This window comes from Myxine glutinosa, chromosome 2 (assembly GCF_964187855.1).
Source record: "Myxine glutinosa chromosome 2, kmMyxGlut1.1, whole genome shotgun sequence".
Taxonomy (NCBI): domain Eukaryota; kingdom Metazoa; phylum Chordata; class Myxini; order Myxiniformes; family Myxinidae; genus Myxine; species Myxine glutinosa.
In genome coordinates, this window is record NC_136262.1 from 89,417,211 (window position 1) to 89,442,900 (window position 25,690).

At 43.7% G+C, this 25,690-nt stretch overlaps 1 protein-coding gene across 10 annotated transcripts in view; it reads right to left on the reverse strand.

Moving 5' to 3' along the window:
• METTL4 (methyltransferase 4, N6-adenosine) overlaps nucleotides 1-25,690 on the reverse strand; it is an 84,208-nt gene that overhangs the window by 20,999 nt on the left and 37,519 nt on the right. For 7 of the 10 annotated variants that reach the window (XM_068107823.2, XM_078771212.1, XM_068107825.2 and 4 more), the window contains 6 exons: nucleotides 23,704-24,498; nucleotides 23,134-23,284; nucleotides 18,117-18,183; nucleotides 10,888-11,062; nucleotides 9,747-9,850; nucleotides 6,417-6,511 (listed from right to left, as the gene is read on the reverse strand). In XM_068107823.2, coding sequence (XP_067963924.2) covers nucleotides 6,417-6,511; nucleotides 9,747-9,850; nucleotides 10,888-11,062; nucleotides 18,117-18,183; nucleotides 23,134-23,284; nucleotides 23,704-24,498 — 1,387 coding nt within the window. The remainder of the gene's footprint in view (nucleotides 1-6,416; nucleotides 6,512-9,746; nucleotides 9,851-10,887; nucleotides 11,063-18,116; nucleotides 18,184-23,133; nucleotides 23,285-23,703; nucleotides 24,499-25,690) is intronic. The other 3 variants (XM_078771214.1, XM_078771215.1, XM_068107827.2) reach the window with 1 other exon arrangement.

A 25,690-nucleotide genomic window follows, 5' to 3' on the forward strand; every position in this document is an offset into this window, starting at 1 on the left:
AGGGACCTCTTGGTAAAAGCAAAGCACCCACAGCCCCACAACAAAGAAACTAGGATCCCTGGCTTCTATAAATGCACAGCAAACAAATGCATTATTCACAAGCATTTACTAGAAGGAAACAAATTTTGTAGTTCTAGCACTGGACAAAAATTCCCCATCACCTCCTATATGAACTGCAAATCTACATGGGTCATATACCTAATCACTTGCCAAAAGTGCAACAAACAATATGTTGGAAAAACTGAGAATACACTCTACACACGATTTAATAACACCCGGTCAGAAATCAATAACTTCCACACCAGTCAGGGCAAATCTCTACCTTACACGATACACTTCAATCAACCGGATCACTCTATAAATGACATTCAAATCTCTGCCATTGAATCAATCACAAATCGATCACACACCACGATTCTGAAACGTGAGTCCTTTTGGATACATAAACTTCGGACAAAAATCCCTCATGGCATAAATTTTGATGATTAAAGCATGTTCCTACAACAACCCAATCAAATTGTTAACCGTAACCCATTCATTCATTCATTCATTCATTCATACATTCACCCATTCATTCATTCTACCTTTATATGTCATTTATATAAATATATAAATATATTATATGAATATAAATGGTATATGAATATATGCTTGTGTGTTTATGTATGTATGTATCTCTATATTTGTATATACATGTGCACCGGAACTGTAACGCAAACGGTAACTGTAAGGTGCGCTTCACTTCCGTTGAACTTGGGGCCGGTGAGTGAGCTTTGGCGTGGCTCTTCCTTTTGTCTGCATTTTCTACACATATCACACATCTTACACACATATCACTATACATACTTGACTGATATACATGCCTGCTGTTTTTGTAGACTCAGAAAAAGACCTTTGTTGGTCGAAAGCTTGTCAAAAATTAAAGATCGAAGTCCTGAAGCTACGTCCGCGTCTGATTTAATCTCCCGATTATATATATATATATATATATATATATATATATATATATATATATATATATATATATATATATATATATATATATATATATATATAATCACCTGTTTCATGCATTACATTACATTACATCTACTTTCTACTATCATGATAATAATAATAATAATATGTACCCTTCCAAGAAACCTTTGATGCAGGAGGAGGCCATTAGGTCCATCAAAGCCTGTGCTATTAATTGATAACCTATGGTTGTTTGCCTGTGCTCTATCCTTTTAAATGCTGAGCGTCAAGCATGGAAGCAGCAAGGACCTTTTTTTTTTTTCTCTCTATGCAAAGATTTTAAATTTTTTAATTTAAAGATATGCAATTTTAAAAGTATTGTTACGTTTGTGGGGGGTAGACAATGATTATCTTAGTAGTATAGATTACTACCATACACATGGTAGTAATCTTAGTAGTATAGATTACCATGGTAGAGTGTATAGATTACCATGCTCCAAATGTTGCGATGAAGAAGAAGAAACCCCATGAATCATAAGTAGGAAATTCGTTTCGACCAGATGTCATGTAAGCGTGTATAAGTGTCCCCATGACAGGGGTGGGGTTATGTTAATTAGTTAGGGATTATGGATAATGAATCCCCTGTATATAATGGCCTCTGTTATTTTTCCTCTGTTTCTTATGACAATGCAGCACACACACATAGCAAGAAATCACGCATTTATAACACTAACTAAAAGCTAACCAGAAACAGAACATTCAACCACCGATGAAACCACCGACAGTTGATCACAAAAGCAGGCCACGCCCCGAAGAGCAGTGATTGGTTTGGGTACGAAGAGCGATGAGATGGCACTAGCTGATAGGAGTGGGGATGCAGACATCGCCGGATGACGTCAGAGCCTTGAGTACAAAGGAGTTGGAGGGTCGACATTTTCTCACTGATTTTCTGGGTTTGGTGGTGAATGGTCGAGTTCCCAGCATTTTGTCTCTTTGGTTTGATCGCTCTCTCCCGGCTGGCCTCCATAGCGAACGGTCACATATACGGTGCGCTCTTGAGTGATGGACATTTATTGAGAATGGTCACGATTTTATATCTCTCTCTGCTTCGGGATTTCACAACGAACGATCAAAGTTCACGAGCGCTCTTGGCTTTCTCCCGGCTTGTCGACCAGAGGTGAACTGTCGCCAATAAGCTCTTGCGTTGGAACATTGGTGCCGTGCAGCCACAGTTCATAGCACTCTTGCACTGGGAGACATGGGTGCTGGTGAGGCAGACGACGAGGATGGGCGTGGCTGAGTGAACGAGGGCGTGCTGAAGCCTACTTCCCGCTAGGGCCTGTGGCGTGCCCTGATTGCGCACTCGGGGCCTGGACTATTCCCGACGGGGTTCAAGAGCCGCTCAGAACTAAGTGCCCGCACACACACATTTTTACTTTCGTTCTTTTATATTTCCCTTTGTGTGTATACGGGTCTGTGTAGGGACATCCCATTTAGGAATCTTATTTTACCATGCATTATTTTGTTTGACGGCATTTCTTCAATAAAGCCGGTATTTTTGTACATTTGAATACGTGTCGGTTTGAGTTGATTGTCGCAGGTGCGAAGATGTCCGGTGGAACCGTGCAGGTAAGCGCTCGCGGCTCTTCCCCCACTCCAATCTCCCAGACATAGAGTGGACGCTCCAACCATTACACCACCAAGGCTGGTCAAAAATGATGCGAAAGTGATGTGTCACTTGAAATCCAAATGTGTTACCAATTCATAACCCAGGGACAATAATTGGCTGCATTCAATGGCAGATGGCAACACGGTTGGATACGGAGTGACACATCGCTACGAGATATAATAATCGTCTTTTGTATGCATTACAAGACTGCAAGTAGAACCATTGCCTGAGGTCACGGTTGTGCGGTCCTCTGTAGATTAGGGTAGGAATTTGGAATTTGTCGATGATATCTGCTCACTTTCGCTCTTTCATTCCTCTTTTCTCCCGCCTCTGGAACAAACTCCCTTACTCTCCTCAATCCCACTCCTCCCTCCAGGTCTTTAAAACAGCTGTTCACCACCATCTCTTATCTTCCCCCATCCCAAACCTTAATCTTCTCTACCCCCGTTAATTCACCCCAGATCCACTTTTTTGAAATACCAACTTCTTTCCTGGAAGTCCCAGCAGTGTCCGTGTGTTTTGTACCTCTCCCATCCCCCCCCCCCCCTCTTCCCATGCCTCCTCCCCCCAAGACCTCTCCCTCCCACAAATCTCCCGATGTCCCTGTTCTCTGCTGTTGTACTTGTGCGTTTCCCTCTCTCTCCCCCCCATCTTGTCTCCCGCTCCCTTTATTGTATGTTTTTATTTTGATCAATGTTAGCTCTTACATGAGCCTCGATGTTGTATACAAAAAAATTAAAATAATGGTGCCGGCGATAGCTCACCGACTCCTTGCAGAGGATCGTTAATATCCACCAACTAATGCCGACAGACAGGACGCCTAGTTTAACATCCATCCAAAGGACGGCACACATTGATGGATCACCCTGCCTGTGAAACACCACCGGGAAGACAGTTTTTAGCTGGGCCGAGATTCAAACCCAGGCTGAAAGCGTAGAGGCGAGTGTGCATCCCTCTAGAGTCTAGGGAGTCTCGGCCATCCTGCCAGCCTAATCAGATGTAACGGTAATGCATTAAACAGGTGATTACACAGATATACGAGTATATATCTGTAATATTTAAGATAGGAACGGGGAAAGGGACAATCCAATTAACAGGGATGAATACAAACGATTAAAGGACACTGACTGGGATGGACGATACAAAGGGCAGACTAGATTGCACAATCTAAAGCATATAAAGTGTAGAACGCCGAACACAGGAATCAGATTGAAAAATAAAAAAATGATCCACAAAGCTTGTAACGGACAGAGATTATTTATTGTGTTAGAATATTCTGCTCACTGCACCATTCATATAATTCGCATTACGAACCTAATTTAACTTAAAAGCGATATATTTATTTATTTATTTTTTTTGTATTTTTTTACAGTAGATATATACATACATATATATATACGTATATATATATATATATATACACTTAAACGTTTGGCCAGACCAGCCTTGCTGGGGAAACCTTTTGCTCCTTGTGGTGTCTGCTTTCTCACGATACATATTAAATGGATGTTTGAACATGTGAATTGGAGTGAAACGTCATTTGTTGCATTGCTTATGAGGCATTTGTTTTGTCATTATCCCTCATGAAGCATGCAAAAAAAAAACAATGTTAATGAAGACGTACAGCATTAAAACTAGCACAAGCCGACAGAGGGGTTTAACAATCGAAAACTGCAAAATCTGAAAATGGTCAGCACTCGTTTCCCTCTAGTCACTCTTCCCTCCAGGGATTCATGCAGCAAGTGCACTTCCCCAAGTCATCATCTTTTATGCCTCCCATTAACCCTGGTAACCTTACCCTCTTACTTGCATATTACAGAATTTCCTCCCCCTTCTTTCCTCTTTTCCTGTTCGTTCTTTCCCTTGCTTGTTGTGTGCAACTGTGGCCCCACTGCCATGGAATTGGCTTTTTAACACCTATTACCCAACTTTTATACTTTTATACCCAACATGAACTTGCATACAATTTCTGATCGGCATGTCTGGTAACTGGAGGAACCTAACTAAGGTCGGTCTACAGACTGCATCTTCTTTTGGGGAGGGGGGAGAAGAGGGTGGGGGGAGAGCTGTATATGAAGTTGAGCTTTGTGAAAAAGCTATAACACAGAATGGACCAGAATATAACATAACTAGAATGGCACTCAGTAGAGGACATACCTCCACCAGGCTGGACAGTTTACATTTTGTATCCCACTGATAGGCCGGATCTGCATCCTGAACTTAACCAAAATCGAATCCGCTTTAAAATCCAAGAAAACAAGCATGACATAAACAGAATAATCAAAGCCTTTCGTGCTGTACTCCTCAACGTAAATCACAGCAAGAGAAATAAGGAAGTGAAAGAGCGTGCATATAAAAGCATGTCTATGTAAGAGCGACACCTACGCAACATTTTCACTATACTATATGTAATGGTAATGCATGAAACAGGTGATTATATATTATACACCATCAACTGTGTCATCACCTACCCAACTCGTCCACCCAGTTTTGTCTAACGCGTCCATCACTTTTTGAGATATCGTACGATACAGTATATCGTTTTTAGACTTATCTCTCAATTATGAAGATAGCCTGGTGTTGGCTTAGCGGTTAGGGTGCCGGCTTGGGATGCTAGGATCCTGGGTTCGAATCCCGGTCGATCGCTGAATTAACACCAGGGGGGTTGACTCAGCCTGTCATCCTGCCGAAGTCGGCAAATTGAGTATCAGCTTGCTGGGATGAATGATCCCGGTGTGTACCCTGGTTTAGAATAGGTACACCGTATCACTGCGCATCGTATCACTGCGCATCGTAAGAGGCGACTAAGGGTTGGCGTCAGGAAGGGCATCCGGCCATAAAAACATTGCCTCAAACAGGGAACCATGATTGTCATGGGGCCCGCAAGGCCAACCTCCGCTCTAGCGGGGAAAATGGCCTTAAAACGATCATTCATTCATTCATATAGATGAAGAATCACTTAAAAATATTGTATCCGGATCCAGATTTCACCAAAATCTAATCAATTTGTCTTTGTCACACACCCAACCCCTCCACCAGATTTCGTCTGAATCAGTCTATAACTTTTTGAGATATCCTGCTCACAGACAAACACACAAACAAACAGACAAACAGGGTGCAGAGGTAACAAGAAGAATATAGAGGGAAGGGGGGAAACACACCAACAGCAGGGTAGAGGGACACTTCGAGGAAGACTCAATAATAATCAATCCTTGCACTCTGAGTGAGCAATCGCTTGAGCTTTTCTTTCTGGGCCCGGCGTGCAACTCCGCCTTTCTCTCATCCATGATCCACTTGGATCGCCCCCGATTGTTTCTTTAATTCAGGGACGTAAGCATTTCTTGGTCCGATCGATGCTTCCCCCCTATTGGTGGCATTATCAAGGGACGTGAACGCGCTGTGATCCATTTCCACAGGAACAAGCGCTATACCGGGGACCGCTTTAAAGGTGGTTCATGACTTGCTCGGGCCGGGAAGAGTTCTCGTGCGTATGGGGAGACAAAAGCATAGATGGGCTGAAAAAAACAATATGGAGGCAGACTTCTCTATTACATACACAATGCATATCTATTTACACGGAGTACGATATGCTTAACGAAACAAACACTTAAGAAATAACTGGCACTATAATATAGATTATTTAGCTCCTCATGATCATTTCCAAAAACGGTATTAATTTGGCAATTCAACAATGTCTCACAGTTTGTTTGTTGTTGATTTGCAGTTTGTTTTGTTTTTTTCCTTCAAGCAGCAAAAATAATTGGAGAATGTTTTTAAGGATCACACTTACCAAATAGTGGTGGCTTGTGGGAATGTACAGCGCTGGGTGTGCTCAGCAGCAACTTTTCTACAGGTACTTCTGATTGGCTTTCCTTGGACCAAATACTGAAAGAGAAAAATCAGCTTAAGATTACAGCCATTTGTGCTTTATTCCAATATTGTCATATCATAATATTGTCATAAAGTCATCAATATGATCACAATATTCTGTGAAAAATGTCTTTGGCATTACAACTGAGAACTTATCACAAATAAAAATAAACAACCTGTCTGTTCTGTCAAAAAATAATTCACTGATCCAAGTTTAAGACAAAGGACTACTGTTGTGATCTGAACTGTCAACTGTGTGTGTGTGTTCACTGTCTCCCAAGACTGTGGAAAACGAATTCGACTTGAGACTCAAATAATGCAAATAGAGTGAGCAGGGTTTTTTTGGTTTCCAACATCAAGGCTCGTGGAGGAGATAGAACATAGAACAGATCAGGGCATAACAGAACACAGTTAACAGCAGAAAGAGAGCGGTGTGGGGGGGGGGGGGGGGGGAGGATAGAAATACAGCAATGGCAGCGTTGAGGGACAAAATACAGGGAGACTTCGACAAATAAGGGATGGAGGAAAAATGAGGGTGAGGGGAGGACACACAAGGTGAACAAGGTGAATACATCCGCAGACTTTCAGGAATTAAAAACTGGAAACATGGAAAGAGGTGGGCTTGGGGACGGTTAATGGGGGTAGAAAGATCATGGTTTTGGATGGGGAATAATGTGAGATGGTGTTGAACAGCTGTCCTACAGCCCTAGAGGGAATAATGAGATCGAATAGAATGTAGAAGTTAGTTCCACAGGTGGGAAGAAAAGAGGAACAAATGAGTGGAGGTGAACAGCGATTCTGGACTTTGGGAGTTTTCACCTGGTGACCTGGGGGGTAAGGGAGGATGAAGGGAGGAGTTGGTGGGAGAGGGACAAGGCGTAGAAAGGGCAGAAGGTGCAGATGGAGGGAGGGTGGAGGGTGGTCAGTAACTCGTGTTGTAGAACTCGAGTCAGTAAATTGTACCTCAGTCAGACTGAAGGCTCTTTTTCTGGCTCACCACCAGTCACAACACCACAACACTCAACATGTCCTGGAGCTCAACCTCCCAGACAAGTCTTAGCCTGTACGATTCGACAAAAAACTTTTTGAGTTGCTAGAAATAGGTGTTTGTACTTTAACAGCGACACAGATTCCCAAAAACATCGAGCAAACAACAAAGTCAGCAGTTCCCAGATTTTTCTAACATATGGACATCGCCCAAGACAAGACATACAGCCACTCTAGGTAAGGGGCTAAGAAAAAGTTGGAAAAATATAAGGATAAAGCAAAACAAAATAAAAATAATAACAAGAAAACATCCAAGACACAGGAAGTAGCAGTGGTCGGGTAAAATGCAATTAAACCTCAAATATGTCGGAAGTATGAATTGACATTCATCTTAAAGCCGAGTAGATCGTAGGATAATGGGAAGCACGTTACAGGTAGTGAATTCCAGAGCGAGACAGCACGAGGGATACAACTATTGGCATAGCCTTTCGTTCTGCACTTTGGATCGGCTAGAGTGTGTGGGTGAGCAGAGATGGCAAACCGAGTCTTACTTCCTAACACTCGTATGGGAGGAACCTTGTTTGAAAGTCCAACAGAACATTTGCCATGAAATATCTGTATAACATATCAAGAGTGGCAATCGACCTACAGTGAGAGAGTGGTTTAAGAGTTGAACCCATCTCCGCACCAACCAGGTTGACAATGCGTTTCTGGAGCCTATCAAGTAAAGATAAGTGGCAGGCTGGTGCTCCAGCCCAAATGTGACAACAGTATTCCATGAGGGGACGTATAGTTGCCTTATACAGGTACAAAACAGCCTCAAGAGGTAAATACCTCTGCACTCGATAAAGACAACTAACTCGTTTGGAAGCACTCTTAGCAATACCAGAAATGTACTTATTCCAACGGAGGTTAGAATACATGTCCAGACCAAGAAGCCGAAGCTCCGATGATTCTGTTAAGGTAGAAGACCCCATGTGCACAGAAGGGAAAGATGTTTCTCGAGTGAGATATGGACAACAATTTAGTTTTCTTTGCATTAAAGGTTACCGGCCAGTCATGCACCCACTTCAACACATTCTCTAAATCATTGTCAAGAGAAACTCCATCCTCATTACGAGTGGCATTGAGTGAATCAGCAGATGTACAGTAGAGTAAGGAATCATCAGCGTACCTGGCTAGCTGAGACAGAACATTATCAGAAAGATCATTGATATAAACAAGGAACAATGTGGGACCAAGGACAGAACCCTGTGGAACACCAGAATTGATGGAGCAAGTAGGAGAAGATTGACCCTCAAGTACCACCTTCATCTTGCGATTTGTAAGGAAAGCCGAGATGATTGAATGCATCACTCCAGATACACCATATGACTGAAGCATGTGGAGCAGACCCGTGTGCCAAACTTTATCAAAGGCTTTTCAGATGTACAAAGCAACTAATCGAGCTTCACCTTTGAGCTCAAATGCCCTGATGAAATTATCCATAATTAAGGACAGCAGATCCTTAATTATGGATCATTAGTAGAGAAAGAACAGCGAAAGCCATACTGGCAGTCAGTGAGAAGTTCATTGTCCTCCAGATAGCTGAGAAGTTGTTGGTTGATGAAGCATTCAAATACCTTACTTATTGCAGGAAGCAGGCTGATGGGGCGATAGTTACTTGGTTCAGAATGCTCACCGGCACCCTTGAAAACAGGGACAACAGAAGCCACTTTCCAGGATGAAGGAAACACTGAAGCAGACAAGCACATGTTGAATAGCTTGGCAAGAATCGGTGACAGTTCGGGACAACACATCTTCAATACAATCACAGGGATTCTATCAGGACCAGTCGCTTTTGAAGCATCCAAGTACAAATAATTTTGGCAACCCTCTTAGGAGTGATAAATGGAACAAGAATATCAGAGTCTGCGAGATGGAAAATCAGGAAGAGGGTATCCCTGATCATTGAGTGTTGAATTAGAAACAAAGCGGTTTAACTCTAACCATTATCTAAGGGTCCATCACCCCTGAAATTCCTCCGTAAGAAATGCCCCGCTGAGTGCGGTGAGAATGTCGGTGCCATTGTTGTGACATCACCGGTACCCAGAGTGCTCCCAGAAGCACTTCCCCCAAGTTCAGTGGCTGTTTGTCTCATCTAACAGTCCCCTGTTGTGTCTCGTGTATTAATCTGCATGTCCATGTGTGTGAGTTGTGTGTGTGGCAGCTCCAGGGCATGCCTTAGATAATGTAAGAAAATAAATAAATAATGTTTTTTTACCAATTGTCTGAGCTGCTATCGACCCGTTTTCCAATCACCAACTGTTCATATGGACGTTTGTGTGGGGAGTCGAGAGGAGAGATCAACTCTCCTTCAGTTGTTACCTGTGAAAAAGGTTGTTTGTCAGAAAACAGGTCGTTAAATCATCCATGGAAGTCCAATGAAATGAAGACAATGTAAATACTAGAATGGTACTCAGTAGAGCACAAACCTCCACCAAGCTGAGCAGTTTACGTTTTGTATCCCAATGAGAGACAAATCTGCAACCAGATCTGAACCAAAACCTGATCGGATTGTTCTTGTCACTTACCTATCTCGTCCACAAAGTTTCGTCAAAATCTGTCCACAACGTTTTGAAATATCGTGCTATATATAGTTTTTGGCCCCAGTTCTCACTAGTGAAGAATCACCTTAAAAACTCTAGTATCCGGATCCTTGCCAATATCTAATCAATTAGTCGTTGTCACACACCCAATCTGTCAACCAAGTTTCGTCCGAATCCATCCATTATTTTTCGAGATATCCTGCTTACAGACAAACAGGGGTGAAAACATAACCTTCGGTGGCAGAGGTAATAACAGTGGTATATAGCAGAGACTCATAATAATGAAAATGAACATTCTCTGGACTAGTAATAAGTAGAAATTCCTTATAGAGGGATTCCATCTCTACCCTCTACCCTCAAAGAAAGAAAAAAATGGACATTCTTGAGCATTCAGGTAAGATAACATGGCATATTACAATGTCGTCGCATAACCACCCTCCACTCCCTCACTTCCTTTAAAATAAATAAATTAACATTCAACATTTCACCTTGCATGGTTCAACCTGCAGATTCCATTTGGTCAAAATAGCACAAAATAAAACTGGACATGATAGATGGTTTTACTTCATTTCTCTGCAATGGCTCAATGGACATTGCAAATTTAGAAAACACGATATTTTTCTGTTCATTGTGTCAGGTTGAAATGCGTCAGTTAAAAAGGTGACTAAATTGTGCAAAAAGGGACTGCACATGATCATGAAATTTGTTACCACGATTATCCGTTATAATGTGATTCTATTGTATTTTCTAAGGGATTGTGCCCTTTGATTTATAGATTTGTGTATATAGGTACACGAGGAGAATTGATTCACTGACCTTAACCCAAAGCCAAAAAGCAAATGGCCGGACCTTCCAGGCCGGCAGCAGATGGTTCAGAATAAATCTGCGAAGGCGTGCCTGATTGGTAAGCCACACAGCAACTAGTGCTCCCGGATAGGCCAGACTGGAGATGGGAAGGGCCAGCAAAGAGGATGGATCCAACCACCGGTATCTGGGGACAAAATTGATCATTTCACTTTGGGATCAGTACACGAAAGGAATGCCATTTCTTGAGACTTATAAGAAGATACAAACTGCAGCTGTAAATGGATTGACTTTGGTGGGCTTATGAGAAAAGGAGAGAAAAAAAAACAAACGTTATATATATATACAGGGTGTTTCAAAAAGAGTGACACAACTTTAAACGATTATTACCCTGCGCTCGCGAAGCGAAAAGCAGGGTTAAGCATTCATCTGTGTACATATGCCGTGTGCCGTACGTGTGCCTTACGTGTCTGCATTTAAAAAATCCATTTTCCCAGCAACCGTTGGTCGGATTGACACGACATTTTACCATACAAGCGCCTCCGCCTGTAAAATTATTTTATTCATAATTATGACGTCATAGGTCACGTGGTGCAAACGCCATCTTGGAAAAACCAAAAAATGTTGCACCTCTATATCTCCAAAGCCGCTGCATGGAAAAATTTTAACATGGCTCATTGTAAACAACTCCAAATGGGCAATAGGTGTTGTTAACGATGACGTCTTGGTGCCATAATTATGACGTCATAATTCGACAGGAACAACGCTTAGTCTGATCAGTTTGAAATGTATTGAGCGTGATCAATGCAATAATTATATTAGAGAATAGCAATTTATGATGTCATCACTCACGTGGTCTGGCAGCCATATTGGATCAAAGAAAAAAAAATGTTCAAAAACAGAAGAGTTGGCTCGCAACAAGTTGACTGCGCAGGGTAAGTATTCTATGAATACCATCTAGTTTACAAAGAAACGGAAACCTAAGGAACGTGAACCAAGCATTTCTTGAAAGCTCATGACATGGTATTTTCTATCACTGCGAAAGTTAGTCAGAGCCCGAGGTGAAATTGGCATTTACACAAAATCCTTGTAAATGACGTTCTCGATGTGACCATAGGCCCTCTCAGTGATCTCCTCAGGTGGTTCTGCCCCCCAGAAAATGTTGTGGTTGTTGATGGCACCGTCCAGGTGGATCATCACTGAACCACATCAGGTTGATCCAGTTTGGGTACCGCTCCATCCTGTCACTGAGCCAATTGCACATATCAAGTCTCCTTCTCATGTCATCTTGACTCACTTTATGCCTAATAGAGATGATGTATGGGAAAAGGGGGAAAGGAAGGGGTAGGGGGAAAGGGAGGGGGAGGGGGGAAAGGGAGGGGGAGGGGAGGGGGAGGAGAGGGGGAGGGGGGGAGGAGAAGGGGAGGGAAGAAGGGGAAGGGGTAGGGGGAGGGGAGAGGGAAGGGGAGGGGAAGGGGCAGGAGGAGGGGGAGGGGGAAAAGGAAGGGGGAGGGGGAAAAGGGTGGGGGAGGGGGAAAAGGGAGGGGGAGGGGGAAAAGGGAGGGGGAGGGGGAAAAGGGAGGGGGAGGGGGAAAAGGGAGGGGGAGGGGGAAAAGCGAGGGGGAGGGGGAAAAGGGAGGGGGAGGGGGAAAAGGGTGGGGGAGGGGGAAAAGGGAGGGGGAGGGGGAAAAGGAAGGGGAGGGGAGAAGGGAAGGGGGTAGGGTGGAGGGGGAAGGGAGGGGGAGGGGAAGGAGGGAAAGGGAGGACGGAGGGGGGAGGGGGGAGGGGAGGGCCAGTCAACAATGATGTTGCAGTTCTCATGGTAGGAGAGCAGCACAATAATCGCGACATTGTCCTGCATCTTCGCAACAACAGCACGAAGCGGATTTTGGAGACTCACCGATCCTGTGACGCCCTCCAGTACCGGCGTTGCCGGGCGGGGGAAGGGAGACCAGTACATTCCCAACCTGTACATTCGCCCTCTCGACTTAAGCTCACTCGGACAAAAGCCTCGCACAAATTACACCGTGAAGGCCCAATGGCCATGTCTATGCCACAAATCAAGTACGTGAGCGAGTCGGGGGCACTGAATTGAAAATATATAGAACGCTCATACTCTGTGAAAAGTGAAACCGCCGTGTCGCCATCTTGGTTAGCACGACTCGACCAACTCGCTTCGCGGATCTCGTTTGTTTTGAACGTGTCCCAGATTTTAAAAGCCAGACAACTGTTAAAGTGCCATTTTGTGCGGCAATAAACTGCTCCAATCGGTTACGGAAGGGTTGTGGAAAGACGTTTCACAGCTGTTTCAAAGACATTTAATTCATCTCGCACAAAATCGACAAAAATCGACACAAAACACGATCGCATAAAAGGTGAAAAAACGCAATCGCTTTTCGCTCTGAATTACGTGCAAACGTGTGACGGAAATCACCATCGCCCAGCATCGAGTGCCAACCAAGATGGCGCCCGGTAGCTGCATCTCCACCTATGTGGTGTGAATGGCAATGGTCATTCTATATATTTTCAGTTCAGTGGTCTGGCGGCGGGGATGGAACATCACGTGATCGCTCTGAGCGAATCAGCGAGCTGCTCTGGCACCGGCTGAGATTCCGTGCATAATGTTCCTCGCTGAAATGCGCTGAGGTAAATATGAATAAAAAAATATGGATCTCGTCAAATATTTTGAGGGAGGCCATGTTCGTCCCAGGCTCAATGGCCATGTCTATGCCAAATATCAAGCACGTGAGCCTCTCCGTTTAGGAGTCTATCGGTAACATTACACACACACAAACTGTGTTTTATATATATATATATATATATATATATAGATATATATATATATATATATATATATATATATATATATATATATATATACATATATATATATATATATTTTCAACAATATTGAAAGATAAAGGTGATATAATATAACAAATATCATGAAACATTTACATTTTGTAGTCCATTGTATAATTTAAATAAACATAAATGCAAATTTCGCATGTGGAAAAAGTAAGTACACCCCTACATTTATCACTACTTAAAATACCTAAAATTAGAATCAGGTGCACCAGCTCAGGTGGAAATGATTAGAACATCGTCAGAGAGGATCTTGGAGGAACTTGTCTTATTCAAACCTCAGACATTTAGTTTGGTTTGCTCTTTGTTGTTGAAGTGTGCGGCATCACCATGCCTAGATCAAAAGAGCTCTCTGAGGCCTTCAGAAAGAAGGTTATGTTGGCCGACGAGTCTGGGAAGGGATTTAAAAAGATGTCCAAACAATTTGAAATCAGTCATTCGACTGTCCGGAAGATCATCTACAAGTGGAGAAGATTCCAAACAACTGCCAACTTGTTCAAGCCAGGCCACCCCAGCAAGTTCAGCCCGAGAACAGACCGTAAGATGCTGAAAGAAGTCTCTAAGAACCCCAGAATGTCATCACGGGACCTACAGGTAGCTCTTGCCACTGTTGATGTCAAAGTGCACGAGTCTACCATTAGAAAGAGGCTGCACAAATTTGATCTACATGGGAGGTGTGCCAGGAGGAAACATTTGCTGTCCAGAAAGAACATCAGGGCAAGACTAAAGTTTACCAATGAACACCCAGGCAAAGACCAGCACTTCTGGAACAATGTGCTCTGGACAGATGAGTAAAAGGTAGAGCTATTTGGCCACAGTACCAGAAAACATGTTTAGCAAAAACCAAAGACAGCATTTGACCACAAGAACCTGATACCAACTGTAAAGCATGGTGGTGGAAATATTATGGTTTGGGGCAGCTTTGCTGCATCAGGGCCTGGGCAGCTCACCATCATAGAATCCACTATGAATTCTTCATTGTACCAGAGTGTGCTTGAGGATAATGTGAGGCCATCTGTTGGAAAGTTGAAGCTCAACCGATGGTGGACCTTGCAACATGACAATGACCCTAAACATACCAGTAAATCCACCAAGGAATGGCTGAAAAGTAAGAAATGGAGGGTTCTGGAATGGCCAAGTCAAAGCCCGGATCTAAATCCCATCGAGATGTTGTGGGGGAATTTGAAACGAGCCGTGCATGCAAGAAACCTCTCAAACATCACACAGCTGAAAGAATTCTGCATGGAGGAGTGGGCAAAAATTTCTCCCAGTTGATGTGAGAGACTGGTAGACAGTTATAAGAAATGCCTACTAGAGGTTGTTTCTGCCAAAGGGGGAAATACCACCTATTAGAGCCAAGGGTGTACTGACTTTTTCCACATGCGAAATTTGCATTTATGTTTATTTAAATTATACAATGGACTACAAAATGTAAATGATTCATGATATTTGTTATATTACAGACTTGGCATTTAATATGGAATATTTTTTTTGTGGAGGTGAACTTACTTTTCAAGATGACTTAGAACCAAAAGTTCATTGGAATTATGTTGAAATTATTCTAGATTTTGTTAATGTGACCTTTAAAAGAAACAAAAACCACATTTGACATTTCGAAGCAAATAAATTGATCCTTGAAAGTGATGTAAACTGATATCGAACTCAATTCACGGACAGTACTGTGTTAAACTTCTGTGCGTTTTCCAGAAGTATCTCTTTATTTCTCACATTAGCCAAATAAAATTTCAACAAAAACAAAAGTTAAATTACGACTGGGATTACGGACAGTAAAATTACAGTTCAGTACTTCGTGTAACCGCCACGGGCATTCGGGAGAGCAGGTACACGTCGAGGCATGCTGTTCACGAGATTTGCCAAGGTTTGGACAGGAATCGCTTGCCATGCAGTGACAATAGCCTGCTGCAATTCACGCACAGAGGTCGGCTGTTGGTCCAAGTGGTCGATTTGACGCGTTAATTCTGCCCACAAGTTCTCTATCAGATTCATATCCGGGGACATGGCAGGCCACTCCATATGCTCTACACCACGGTCAGCAAGAAAGTGTTGGATCATGCGAGCACGATGAGACCGTGCATTGTCATCTGTCACGTCATCTGTCATCTGTCATCTGTCACATCTGTCACGGAACACAAAGTTTCCTCGAAAGGCTGCACGAGCAAATGGAAGCAATGTTTCTTCCAGAATGGCCCTGTACTTGAACTGGTTCAGGTTTCCATTCAGAACAACCAGGTCAGTTTTTCCCCCTGCATGAAAAGCAGCCCAAACGGTCACCCCACCACCTCCAGCTTGGACTCTTGGCACTATACAATCTTTGTTGTAGGCTTCATGCACTTGTCTGCGCACTTGGACGCGGCCATCTTGACGATAGACCAGAAATCTAGACTTGTCACTGAAGATCACGTGATTCCAGTGTCCTGGCTGCCATTGACGGTGCTCTCTGGCCCACTGCAATCGGCGCTGGCGGTGTTGTCTGGTCAGGCGTGGCTTTCTCAGGGGATGCTTGGCACGATAGCCTACTTGAACCAGTCATTGGTCGACTAGCCTTCTGGATACAGGCACATTTGTCAGTTGCTGCCACTCAGCCCTAAGCCGATTAGCTGACTTGGTACGGCCATTGCAGACTAACCGGTGCAGCTGGCGATCATCCCTCCTTGTGGTTCTGCCGGGACGTCCTGGCCTCGGTATTGGAGTAGGGACACCCCTCTGAGCATTTCGTTTCAGGATCTTTGACACCTGACCTTGAGTGATGCCATACTGCCGAGCAATAGCATGCTGTTTCATGCCGGAATTTCGTAAAGCCACCACTCCATGACAAACAGCATTGTCGAGTTGACGGACCATCTCCAGAGGAAGCGGCAATAACTTTTGGAGACGTGCAGCAGTTGTTTTCCACTAATACAGAACGCAACAACCCTTGTATACCCGACTGTGAAGCCAATCATCAAATGTACCTGTCCGTACATTTTGTCACGCCACCTGTGATATAATCCTGTTGTTGACTTCTTGCTGCGACAGACAATCAGTGACATGGTTCTTTTAACAAATAAATCACCAAAGTGTAAAAGAAACTCACCAGATTGATATACTGAGTTAAGAAAGTAAACCCAAGTCAAGAAAAAAATATATTCCATATTAAATGCCAAGTCTGTATATCACCTTTATCTGTCAATATTGTTGAAATGAAGATCAAATAGCTGTATGTTGAAAAAGTCAAAACTTTACATGGGGTGTACTTACTTTTTCACGAGACTGTGTGTGTGTGTGTGTGTGTGTGTGTGTGTGTGTGTGTGTGTGTGTGTGTGTGTGTGTGTGTGTGTGTGTGTGTGTGTGTGTGTGTGTGTGTGTGTGTGTGTGTATATATATATATATCCATATATATATTCCCATAATCTGGATTCATTATTACCTCCGCTACCAAAGGTGGATGAGGTTATGTTTTCACCCCTGTCTATCTGTCTGTTTTCTTTGTTTGTGAACAAAATATCTCAAAAAGTTGTAGACGGATTCTGACGAAATTTGGCAGAGATGTAGCGTATGCGAGCGACAAGGACGAAATTATTAGATTGTGGTGAAGATCCGGATTCGGATCCGGCTACTAGAATTTTTAAAGTGATACTTCACCATTGGGAGATCGGGCCAAAAACGATACATAGCAAGATATCTCAAAAAGTTGTGGACGGATTTGGACGAAACATGGTGGAGAGGTTGTGTGTGTGAAAAGGACGATTCGATTCGATTTTGGTGAAGATCTAAATATGGATTCGGATATGAGGGTTATTTAATTTTTGAAGTGATTCTTCACCATTGGGAGATTGGGCCAAAAACGATACATTACAGGATATCTCAAAAAGTTGTGGATGGATTTGGACGAAACTTGGTGGACAGGTTGAGTGTGTGTGACAAGGAAGAATCGTTTCAATTTTGGTGAAGATCCGGATCCAGCTAGTATAATTTTTTAAGTGATTCTTCACCATTGGGAGACAGGGCCAAAAACGATACAAAGCAGGATATCTCAAAAAGTTGTGGACGGATGTTTTTGATTAAATGTGATTCAGTATTGGGATTTTCTGGTTAATACAATCTGTCATGCTTCCTACGTTATCACCATAAACAACTTTGCACTGCCTTGCTATAGCTTCCCTTGGCATGAAGAAAGCTACACTTATCAGAATGGATAGTGGTTTCTGGGAATTTGGCATCAAATGCATGACAAGGAAAGTTTGGACAGAGTACAGAAACGGCTACGTTTAAAACTTTGGGTAGAAGTTCATCAACAATAGTAGTGAATGGATGGCAAACAAGGCCACAGTTGTCCTCCTACTCCAGCAACAGGAAACCCTTCCTCAAAAACCAACCTTCTGCTCCGTTTAACAGACTTGTTCTCCCATGGAGGATCGATGACTATCTGGTCGAACATCCCACCTGCAGACAGAGCACAACCACTCCGTTACCCTAAAGCAGCAAGGCTGATTACTCGGGGTGCAAACCTCAGCCTTCCAAGTCATGCTCGCTGAGCTTAGTTTCTTGACCAAAATAAAACATCATGCAAATGAAACCAACAGCATACAACAATGTGCCAAATTATTTATCTTGCACAAAGAGCAGCCTCATTTTCAAAATTGCAAGTTCTCATTTGCCGATGAATGTACCAGTAATTGGATGGCAAGTTTAAAAGAGAATTTGTGTTGCTTCATAACTTTACAATTTCATACAATGTACTCCGCACGCCGACGCTTTTCCCTCACATCAATTGCCACTGACTATCTCCCACCAAACACCCATTACTCATACTGGGTTTGCCACATGTCATTAAGCAATCACATGCAAGCACACTGTTGTGCTAAGCTGTGAAGCACCTCACCATATTCTGGAATCTAGGCTCAGGCTGTACTACCCAACGGTCATGACTGGCAATGGCATTGATTTGGGCATTGTTCAGGATGAGCATTGTTTAGATTTGGAAAGATTAACAAATAAAGGGTTTCTGGCAAAACACATGCCCTGGCAAACATCTGAGGTCAGAAGGAGCAAGACCAGACGATAGGTGATGTAAAATTACAAGGACACCAACCAGCCTATCGAAACAAGAATCAAACCGGAAGACTCAGCTAGCTTCTTGGTTTCCAATGACAAGGAGGGGCCTTAAGTTTCAGGGCCTTAAGGGGAATAGGCTGCGAAACAACAGCACGAGTCCACAATTGGGAGCCATTGTCCATGGCACTCAAGTTGGTGGCTTGATATAAGTGAAGTTGAAGATATTAGAAGAAACTGCTCCTGCAGAGAATTCCATTGCTGAGGCTGGCTTTGGAGGGCAGCTTGGAGATACGATCTGCCCAAGGCCATGTTGTAGGTGATAGTGAGACAAAAGAGCTCCAATGACTGTACCTCTCCCAGAGGCTGAACCACAGAAATAAATTGAGGGGTTTACAGGATAAATCGTGGGGATTTTCCCCATGGAGAGAAAATGTGAAAGGTTGCTTTTCTCCAGATCATCAGAGAGGGATGCTGCTGCAGTTTCTGCTACCCCCTCGCCCAAGTCAAATGCATTTTTTTAGAAACCGTCACCCGTCCACCCCAAGTGCAGGTTGATTGCCTACCTGCATTAATCTGTCCCATTATTCTCCCAATTGTGGAATGATCTCCCTGAATCTGTTGTCTTGTCTCTCCTCACTTCAACCTTTCACATGTTCTGACCATCATGACCTCATCCATGCAAATCCACAATCTCTTCTACACATGCTGATTCTTTCTCATTCTGTTAGGGTCCTCTGTTAGGATTCAATAGGTCATTGTTACTTGTGTTTGTGTTATTCCACCTTTCTATGGGACTAACTCAATCTGGGAATTTTCCCACCTGGATTTCTCCCAATGGAAAATCTTCCCTTCTGGATTTGGTGATGACAAACTTCCCCACCAATGCATCTTGCTCGTCCTCTACCCCATTTGGCTTAACTGATCATGTGCTTGTGAAGGTCAACATCTCTATTGTCATTCTGAGAGAACAGCCTCAGCACCAGCTCACACAGGCAAACTGTCAGGTACTGCAAGCAGCTGTCATGCTATATCTACCGCACCTGATATTGATTCAGCCTGGAAATTGTTGCACAGACACCTGCTCTCTGTTGTGCACAGATTCATCCCATCTCATCTTCAGTTATCTTACCCATCCTCCCACCCATGGTACACTGAATCCTGTGTTGAGGCAGTTGCTTTATAACAACTTTCATTTTCCTCCTGGAAGGCAAATCCAACCAAAGGCAAACTCAGATCATTCCACAAATTCTGCAACAAGTGTGTCGACTCTCTGGAGAGCCAGAAAACAACATCTGTCCAACCTCAATAATGAGCTTTCAAAATTGTCTCCCTCCTCCCAGCAATGGACGGAGGCCCTCACAGTCATGAGATCAGCGCCATCTCTCTGGACATATCTAGAGCTTTAGAAACAGTCTGGCAATCCGCCTTGCTCTCCAAACTGTCTGCCTATGGTATCCAAGGCCAACTCAAATCTTGGATTACTGACTTCCTCCACTCTCGTAGTCAATGTGAGGCTCTGAATGGAACCATTTATTCTCCTCTCCCTGTCAAGGCTGGAGTACCCCAATGCAGCATTCTCGGCCCATCCTATTCCTAATCTTCATTAATGATCTCACTGACTATGGAAAATCCTCTTTATCTCTTTGCGGATGACTTCACCCTCTGCCATGACATTCCTCGTCCTTCTGACAGAGGCAGCAGCCTCTTCCCTCTCTTCAGATCTTGACAAAATAACAATCTGGTCAAACACTTGGATCCTCCGTACCGCAAATCGTCCCATCTCCTTTCTCAACAACCCTCTCAAAGAGGTTCAGTCACTCAAACTCTAGAGTCTCACTCTCAGCCATGATCCCACTTGGGCAAACCACATTTCAAAGTTGGCCTCCAAAGCCAGATGCCGACTGGGCATCCTCTGTCATGCGAAGTCCTTCTTTGGCACACCTAAGCTTCTATCCACCTACAAGGATTTCATCCGCAGCTTGATTGAGTACTGCTCTCCCCTCTGGGCTGGCTCCATAGCCTCACATCCTGCTCAGCTTGACACCATAGAAACCAAGGCTTTCAAGATCATTGGAATATCTCGTGATGAAGCCGAGTCTATGGGCCTATCGCTTCACCATCACTGACAGGTCAGTGGTCTCTCTGTCTTCTTCTGCCTCATTTCTGGTCTTACGCACTCTGCCCTCTCCATGCTATGTCCCTCCAAGTATCTGCAGGACTCATACGGTCCACCAGCAACCCATCCTCGTGAAACTGGCAAAATCCAGAACCATTGCTCACCTCCACTCATTTATTATTTTCATTTCCCACCTGTGGAACCATCTTGCACTTCCTCTTCTATCGCATTCTTTTCTTCAAGTCTTCAAGACAACTGTTCGCCACCATCTCAGATCATCCCCCATCCAAAACTATGATCTTTTCTACCCCCATTAACCTCTTCACACCTCCAAAGCCTAACCTCCTTCCAAGTTTCCAGTTTTTCCTTCCTGAATTTCCATCCATCTTCTCCACCCCATGCATCCTCCCCTACCCCTCTTTCCTCCCTACTTCCATTATTCGGCCATGTCTCCCTCCATACTATCCTTCAAACCTGTGGTTGGTGTTTATCCCTTTTTCTGCTGTTCCTTTTGTTTTGTTTGGTGCATCCTAAGTTGTTGAGTGTTCTAACTCTTCCACGAGCCTAGACTTTGTATCCAAAAAAAACAGGGAAGTTCACATGCTGTAGGATGTTTTCAGTGAGGAAGTGTAGGATGGGATGAGAGACCTTGGTCCTTCCAGCAAAGCCATAGTTAGGCAGTAAGCCTTGACATGAGCAATCTCCATCTTGACCCATCTTCAAGAGTGAAGGAACATATGAGAAGCATGCTGCAGAGACAGATTTGTCTAACTGCATTATGGAGGATAACAAATAGTTTGTTGAGAAATTTGTCCCAAGCATTGTCTATATCTACACATAAAGAGCGAGTGTCCCAATCAGTGAAAGACATTGTGGACTGCACATCAGATCAATCTGTCTAATTTAACTGCCAGGAATGGCAGTGCCTTGGTGGATCCATGAAGACCATCATGAAGAAAAACACTTTAAAGACTCCAAGGTCTGGGGAGCCAATAGAAGCAGAGGAAGAGTAGGAAATGTTGGAAGGAAAGTTGAACATAATCAAGCTAAGCAGACAGAGGCACCCAGTAAGGAAAATATGGGTTGTTAATCCAAGACATTGGGCGACGCTCGAGGTGTCACAAAGGTCCTTGTCTGCAATACCACAGATAGTGGTGTGAGGGCCTATACCAAGCCAGTTAGAATGGTGACATATGAAGTCACTGCAGATTAGAAAGAGAGAGTTGGGATGTGAGGATAGGAGGGAGTCGAAGTTGGCTGATAGGGGCCTCATACATGGAGTCATCACAGTTGGTTGGGCTGTCGACCATACACAAACAAGACATTGCTACAAAGAACACAGATCCAGAGATATTCCTTACAGATTGAGAGTAGGGAGGATAGGGAATATGATAAAGATAGCCTCCGGTGGACACCACGATGTACACCCACCCGAGTATTGGATCTATCAAACTGTTCAAAAAAAAATAGCCAGGGAGGGAGATAACTGAGTCCAGAACATCCTCAGAAACTAAATGTTTATGTTCGATATCTGGAGACGAGGTAGCAACCTGTCGGTAGATATTTATTAGACTGGAACGTAAACCTCTTATGTTAATGGACCGGATGAAAAAAGAGTTGGGTGATGCATGGCTGGGTGGCCTAGGTGATGTGGTGAGGGAATACGTAGCAGACCAAGTAGAGGGTTGGGGTAGGAGCATGGGTTGTAGGGTGAGAGTATGGGCAGGGATAGTGAGGGGTATGGGGGAGCATGGGTTGTGGGGGTGGGGTATGGGCAGGGATAGTGGGGGGGGCATAGGTGGGAAATGGAAGAGGAGTTAAGTGGGAGTTGATAGGGAAGGAGGGACCCGTGTATTTGCATTTAAGGCTAGATGATTTCAGTTTTAGGATGCTAAAGGTGACAATGCAGCCACAGACATCACACCTGTGGTTACAAGTACGGTTACTGAATTCTAACAGAAAGGCTATACTGTATATTCATGGTCATTTATGATCGGACTACCCAGAAAGAGAGGAGGAGAAACTGGAGCAAGTATACATGTGTGTAAACCTCCTCGATGGAGCAAACTATGAAGTAAATCATCACATAATGGATACTCGTGAGAACAAATCCGTTTTTGAATTTGTGCAGCAAAGATGCAAAAACATGACCTGAAAATAAAAGAGTCCAATAAAGTAAAACAGTAAGCGAAACTTCCGTTTACATATTTAATTGCTCATACATTGGAGGAGATGAGAAACTCCCGTGATGTCAGAAAGGAAGAAGGCTGATTGTGGAGGAATGAGGTAGTGCCGACCAAGGAGGAGGAGGTGGCATGCATGGTCCTTTTCATTTCGAACTTCCCTACCCATCACCATGCTGGGCAGCAAGGTCTTGGGGCCGGTTGCAGAGAGAAAACAAGGACATGAGATGTCTCCATATAGGAACGGACATTGCCATAATTTGTGTTTCCATAATGTGCATGAGATCACATCACATGAATAGTCTGTTGTTCATTTAATCTCTGTTAACAGTGGTTGTGAGTTGTGACTAGTGAAAGCTAGATTATAAAGAAAATGCTTACCATTAATCTAATGTTTAAGGCTTATGGCCGAGCTTGTACATGGAAGGAGGTGGGACAAGGACATGAGAGACAACAGTGTACTTTTACATGAATGACAAGCACATTGGTAGACAATGGACAAATCAACCCAGTTTAAGGGATTTAAGAATCATAAGCCAAGATTTCCGATAGGAATGCCAAACAACACAAATGAAAACCCAAATTTAGTTTAGCTCCTCTCCATCGCACCTCATCCTTCGAGCCTTCGCAGAGCTGGAGTGGAGATGAATGTTGAATGGAAGCCCCCAAGGCCTCAGCTTCTCGCCATAATTCGCAAAGCTCCACAAGTCCGGTTTCCAAAAGGCAAGGAAAAAGTAGAGGCAATGGACTCCTCGTCTCCAAATTCTGCTTCTTCTCAAATGTCTCTGTTTGTTCCATCAACCTCACACTGTCTGAAATGGTGATTCTTTCATGAAGAGGTGTCATGATATCCTTTTCCGGCATTCCCACTTCACCCAAATCCTCGCAATCTGGTATACTGGAATCCTTTAATAAATGTCCTTCTTCCGTTGTCTGATTGGTGGATCCCTCTTTCACAAGCACATCTCTTCCTGTGCAATCCTCAAATTCAGCCTCCCCACACGAACAGTCACTTTGTTTTTTGTTTGTTTGTTCCTTCTTCAGTACTAAAGTACTCAAATCAGATATTGCTGTGGTGTTGGTGTCACTTGGACAAAGAGCTTGAGTGTCATTGCCCGTTTTCGATCTCAATGGCTCTGTCGTTTCTTTTGAACAAATTGTACAGCTCACTGGTCTACAGGCAACGTTGGCTCGACTTTCATTATTCTTCCATTGAGAAGTACATGCTCCCACTGGGCTTTGCACGTTTTGAGCATTAGGTTCATCTTCCTTCAATAACCGTACATTGATAAAATTGTGTTGATTTTCTCGCTTCATTGTCAAAGCCCCTGTGTGACCAAAGAGGCCTTTCTTTCTAGCCTTTGTAATCAGGTCACGAGTCCCTTCCAGCACAAACACCCGCACCTGCAGAGAAAACAACAAGAGTGGCAAAATGGCAAGTATATCGAACAAAGTTCAGATGGCATGGTCACTCTCATGACAAAGTGTACAAATCAATCATTGAAGAAGACTAAACTATGCAAACAGTGCTTTTAGTTCGAAAATATAACGTACACCATCCAAAGAACACCCTCATTTTAACCCCTTCCGTTCACCAGGGTGAAGGGTGCTTTAAATATATATGTATGTATGTATGTATGTATGTATGTATGTATATATATATATATATATATATATATATATATATATATATATATATATATATATATATATATATATATATATATATATATATATATATATATATATTGTTACGGACACGACTTATTAAGATGTTATGCTGGGCCGAGCGGAATGGCCGCCGTGTTCGCACAAGTTACCCGATTATACTCGAACGTTGGCCGAATCGCGCTACGCTAGATCAATGAAGGAAAGGACACAACGGCTGGGTTAAATGACACGACACCAGGGGTACAGTTCTCAAGACCTCCGGAGGAGGATATAATATGGGATATGCAGAACGTTTAGATTACACGGCACAAGAGGTTCAGCACAGAAAGGTGGGCACTTATACACGGTCTTATCTTATTCCCGACAGACCACAGACAAACGGGACAAGACTGACTCACAAAGGGATTGATGGCAAGGAGGGGCAGGTAGTCGATGGCTCAAGGTGCACCTTGGCTCAGGGGCAGAATCGACCCGGTCCGGTCCAGAGATGCGGGAGGTATCTCTCAGCGCTAGGAGGTGACGTCCTTTCTCCTTCGTAGCTGAGGCGCATCTGACGTCACCTCCGTCTTCCGGCACATATCCAGCGGGGAGTGACACGCCCTCGGCTCGTTAGCTCCGCCCCAGATGGAATCGGTCCGCCGCTTCTTATTGGGTGCGGGGGGTTACCGGGCTCCGCCCTTGACGAGGAGCTGACAGTCAGCCCGTGAGTGGTAACCCCGTCGGAGCACATGGTCAATGGCGGCTAACCAAGCCGGAGTGAGGACGCGCACTCCCCGCGCCGCTGTTGTTGTTGTTGGTGTTGTTGTTTCATGAGGAAGAGATGCGGGGAGGTATTGGGAGGTCCTAAACTTACTACTGGTGCCATACAATCACATTCTGGTGCAACGAAGAGTCAGAATTAATGGAAACGAGTCCTTAACTGACA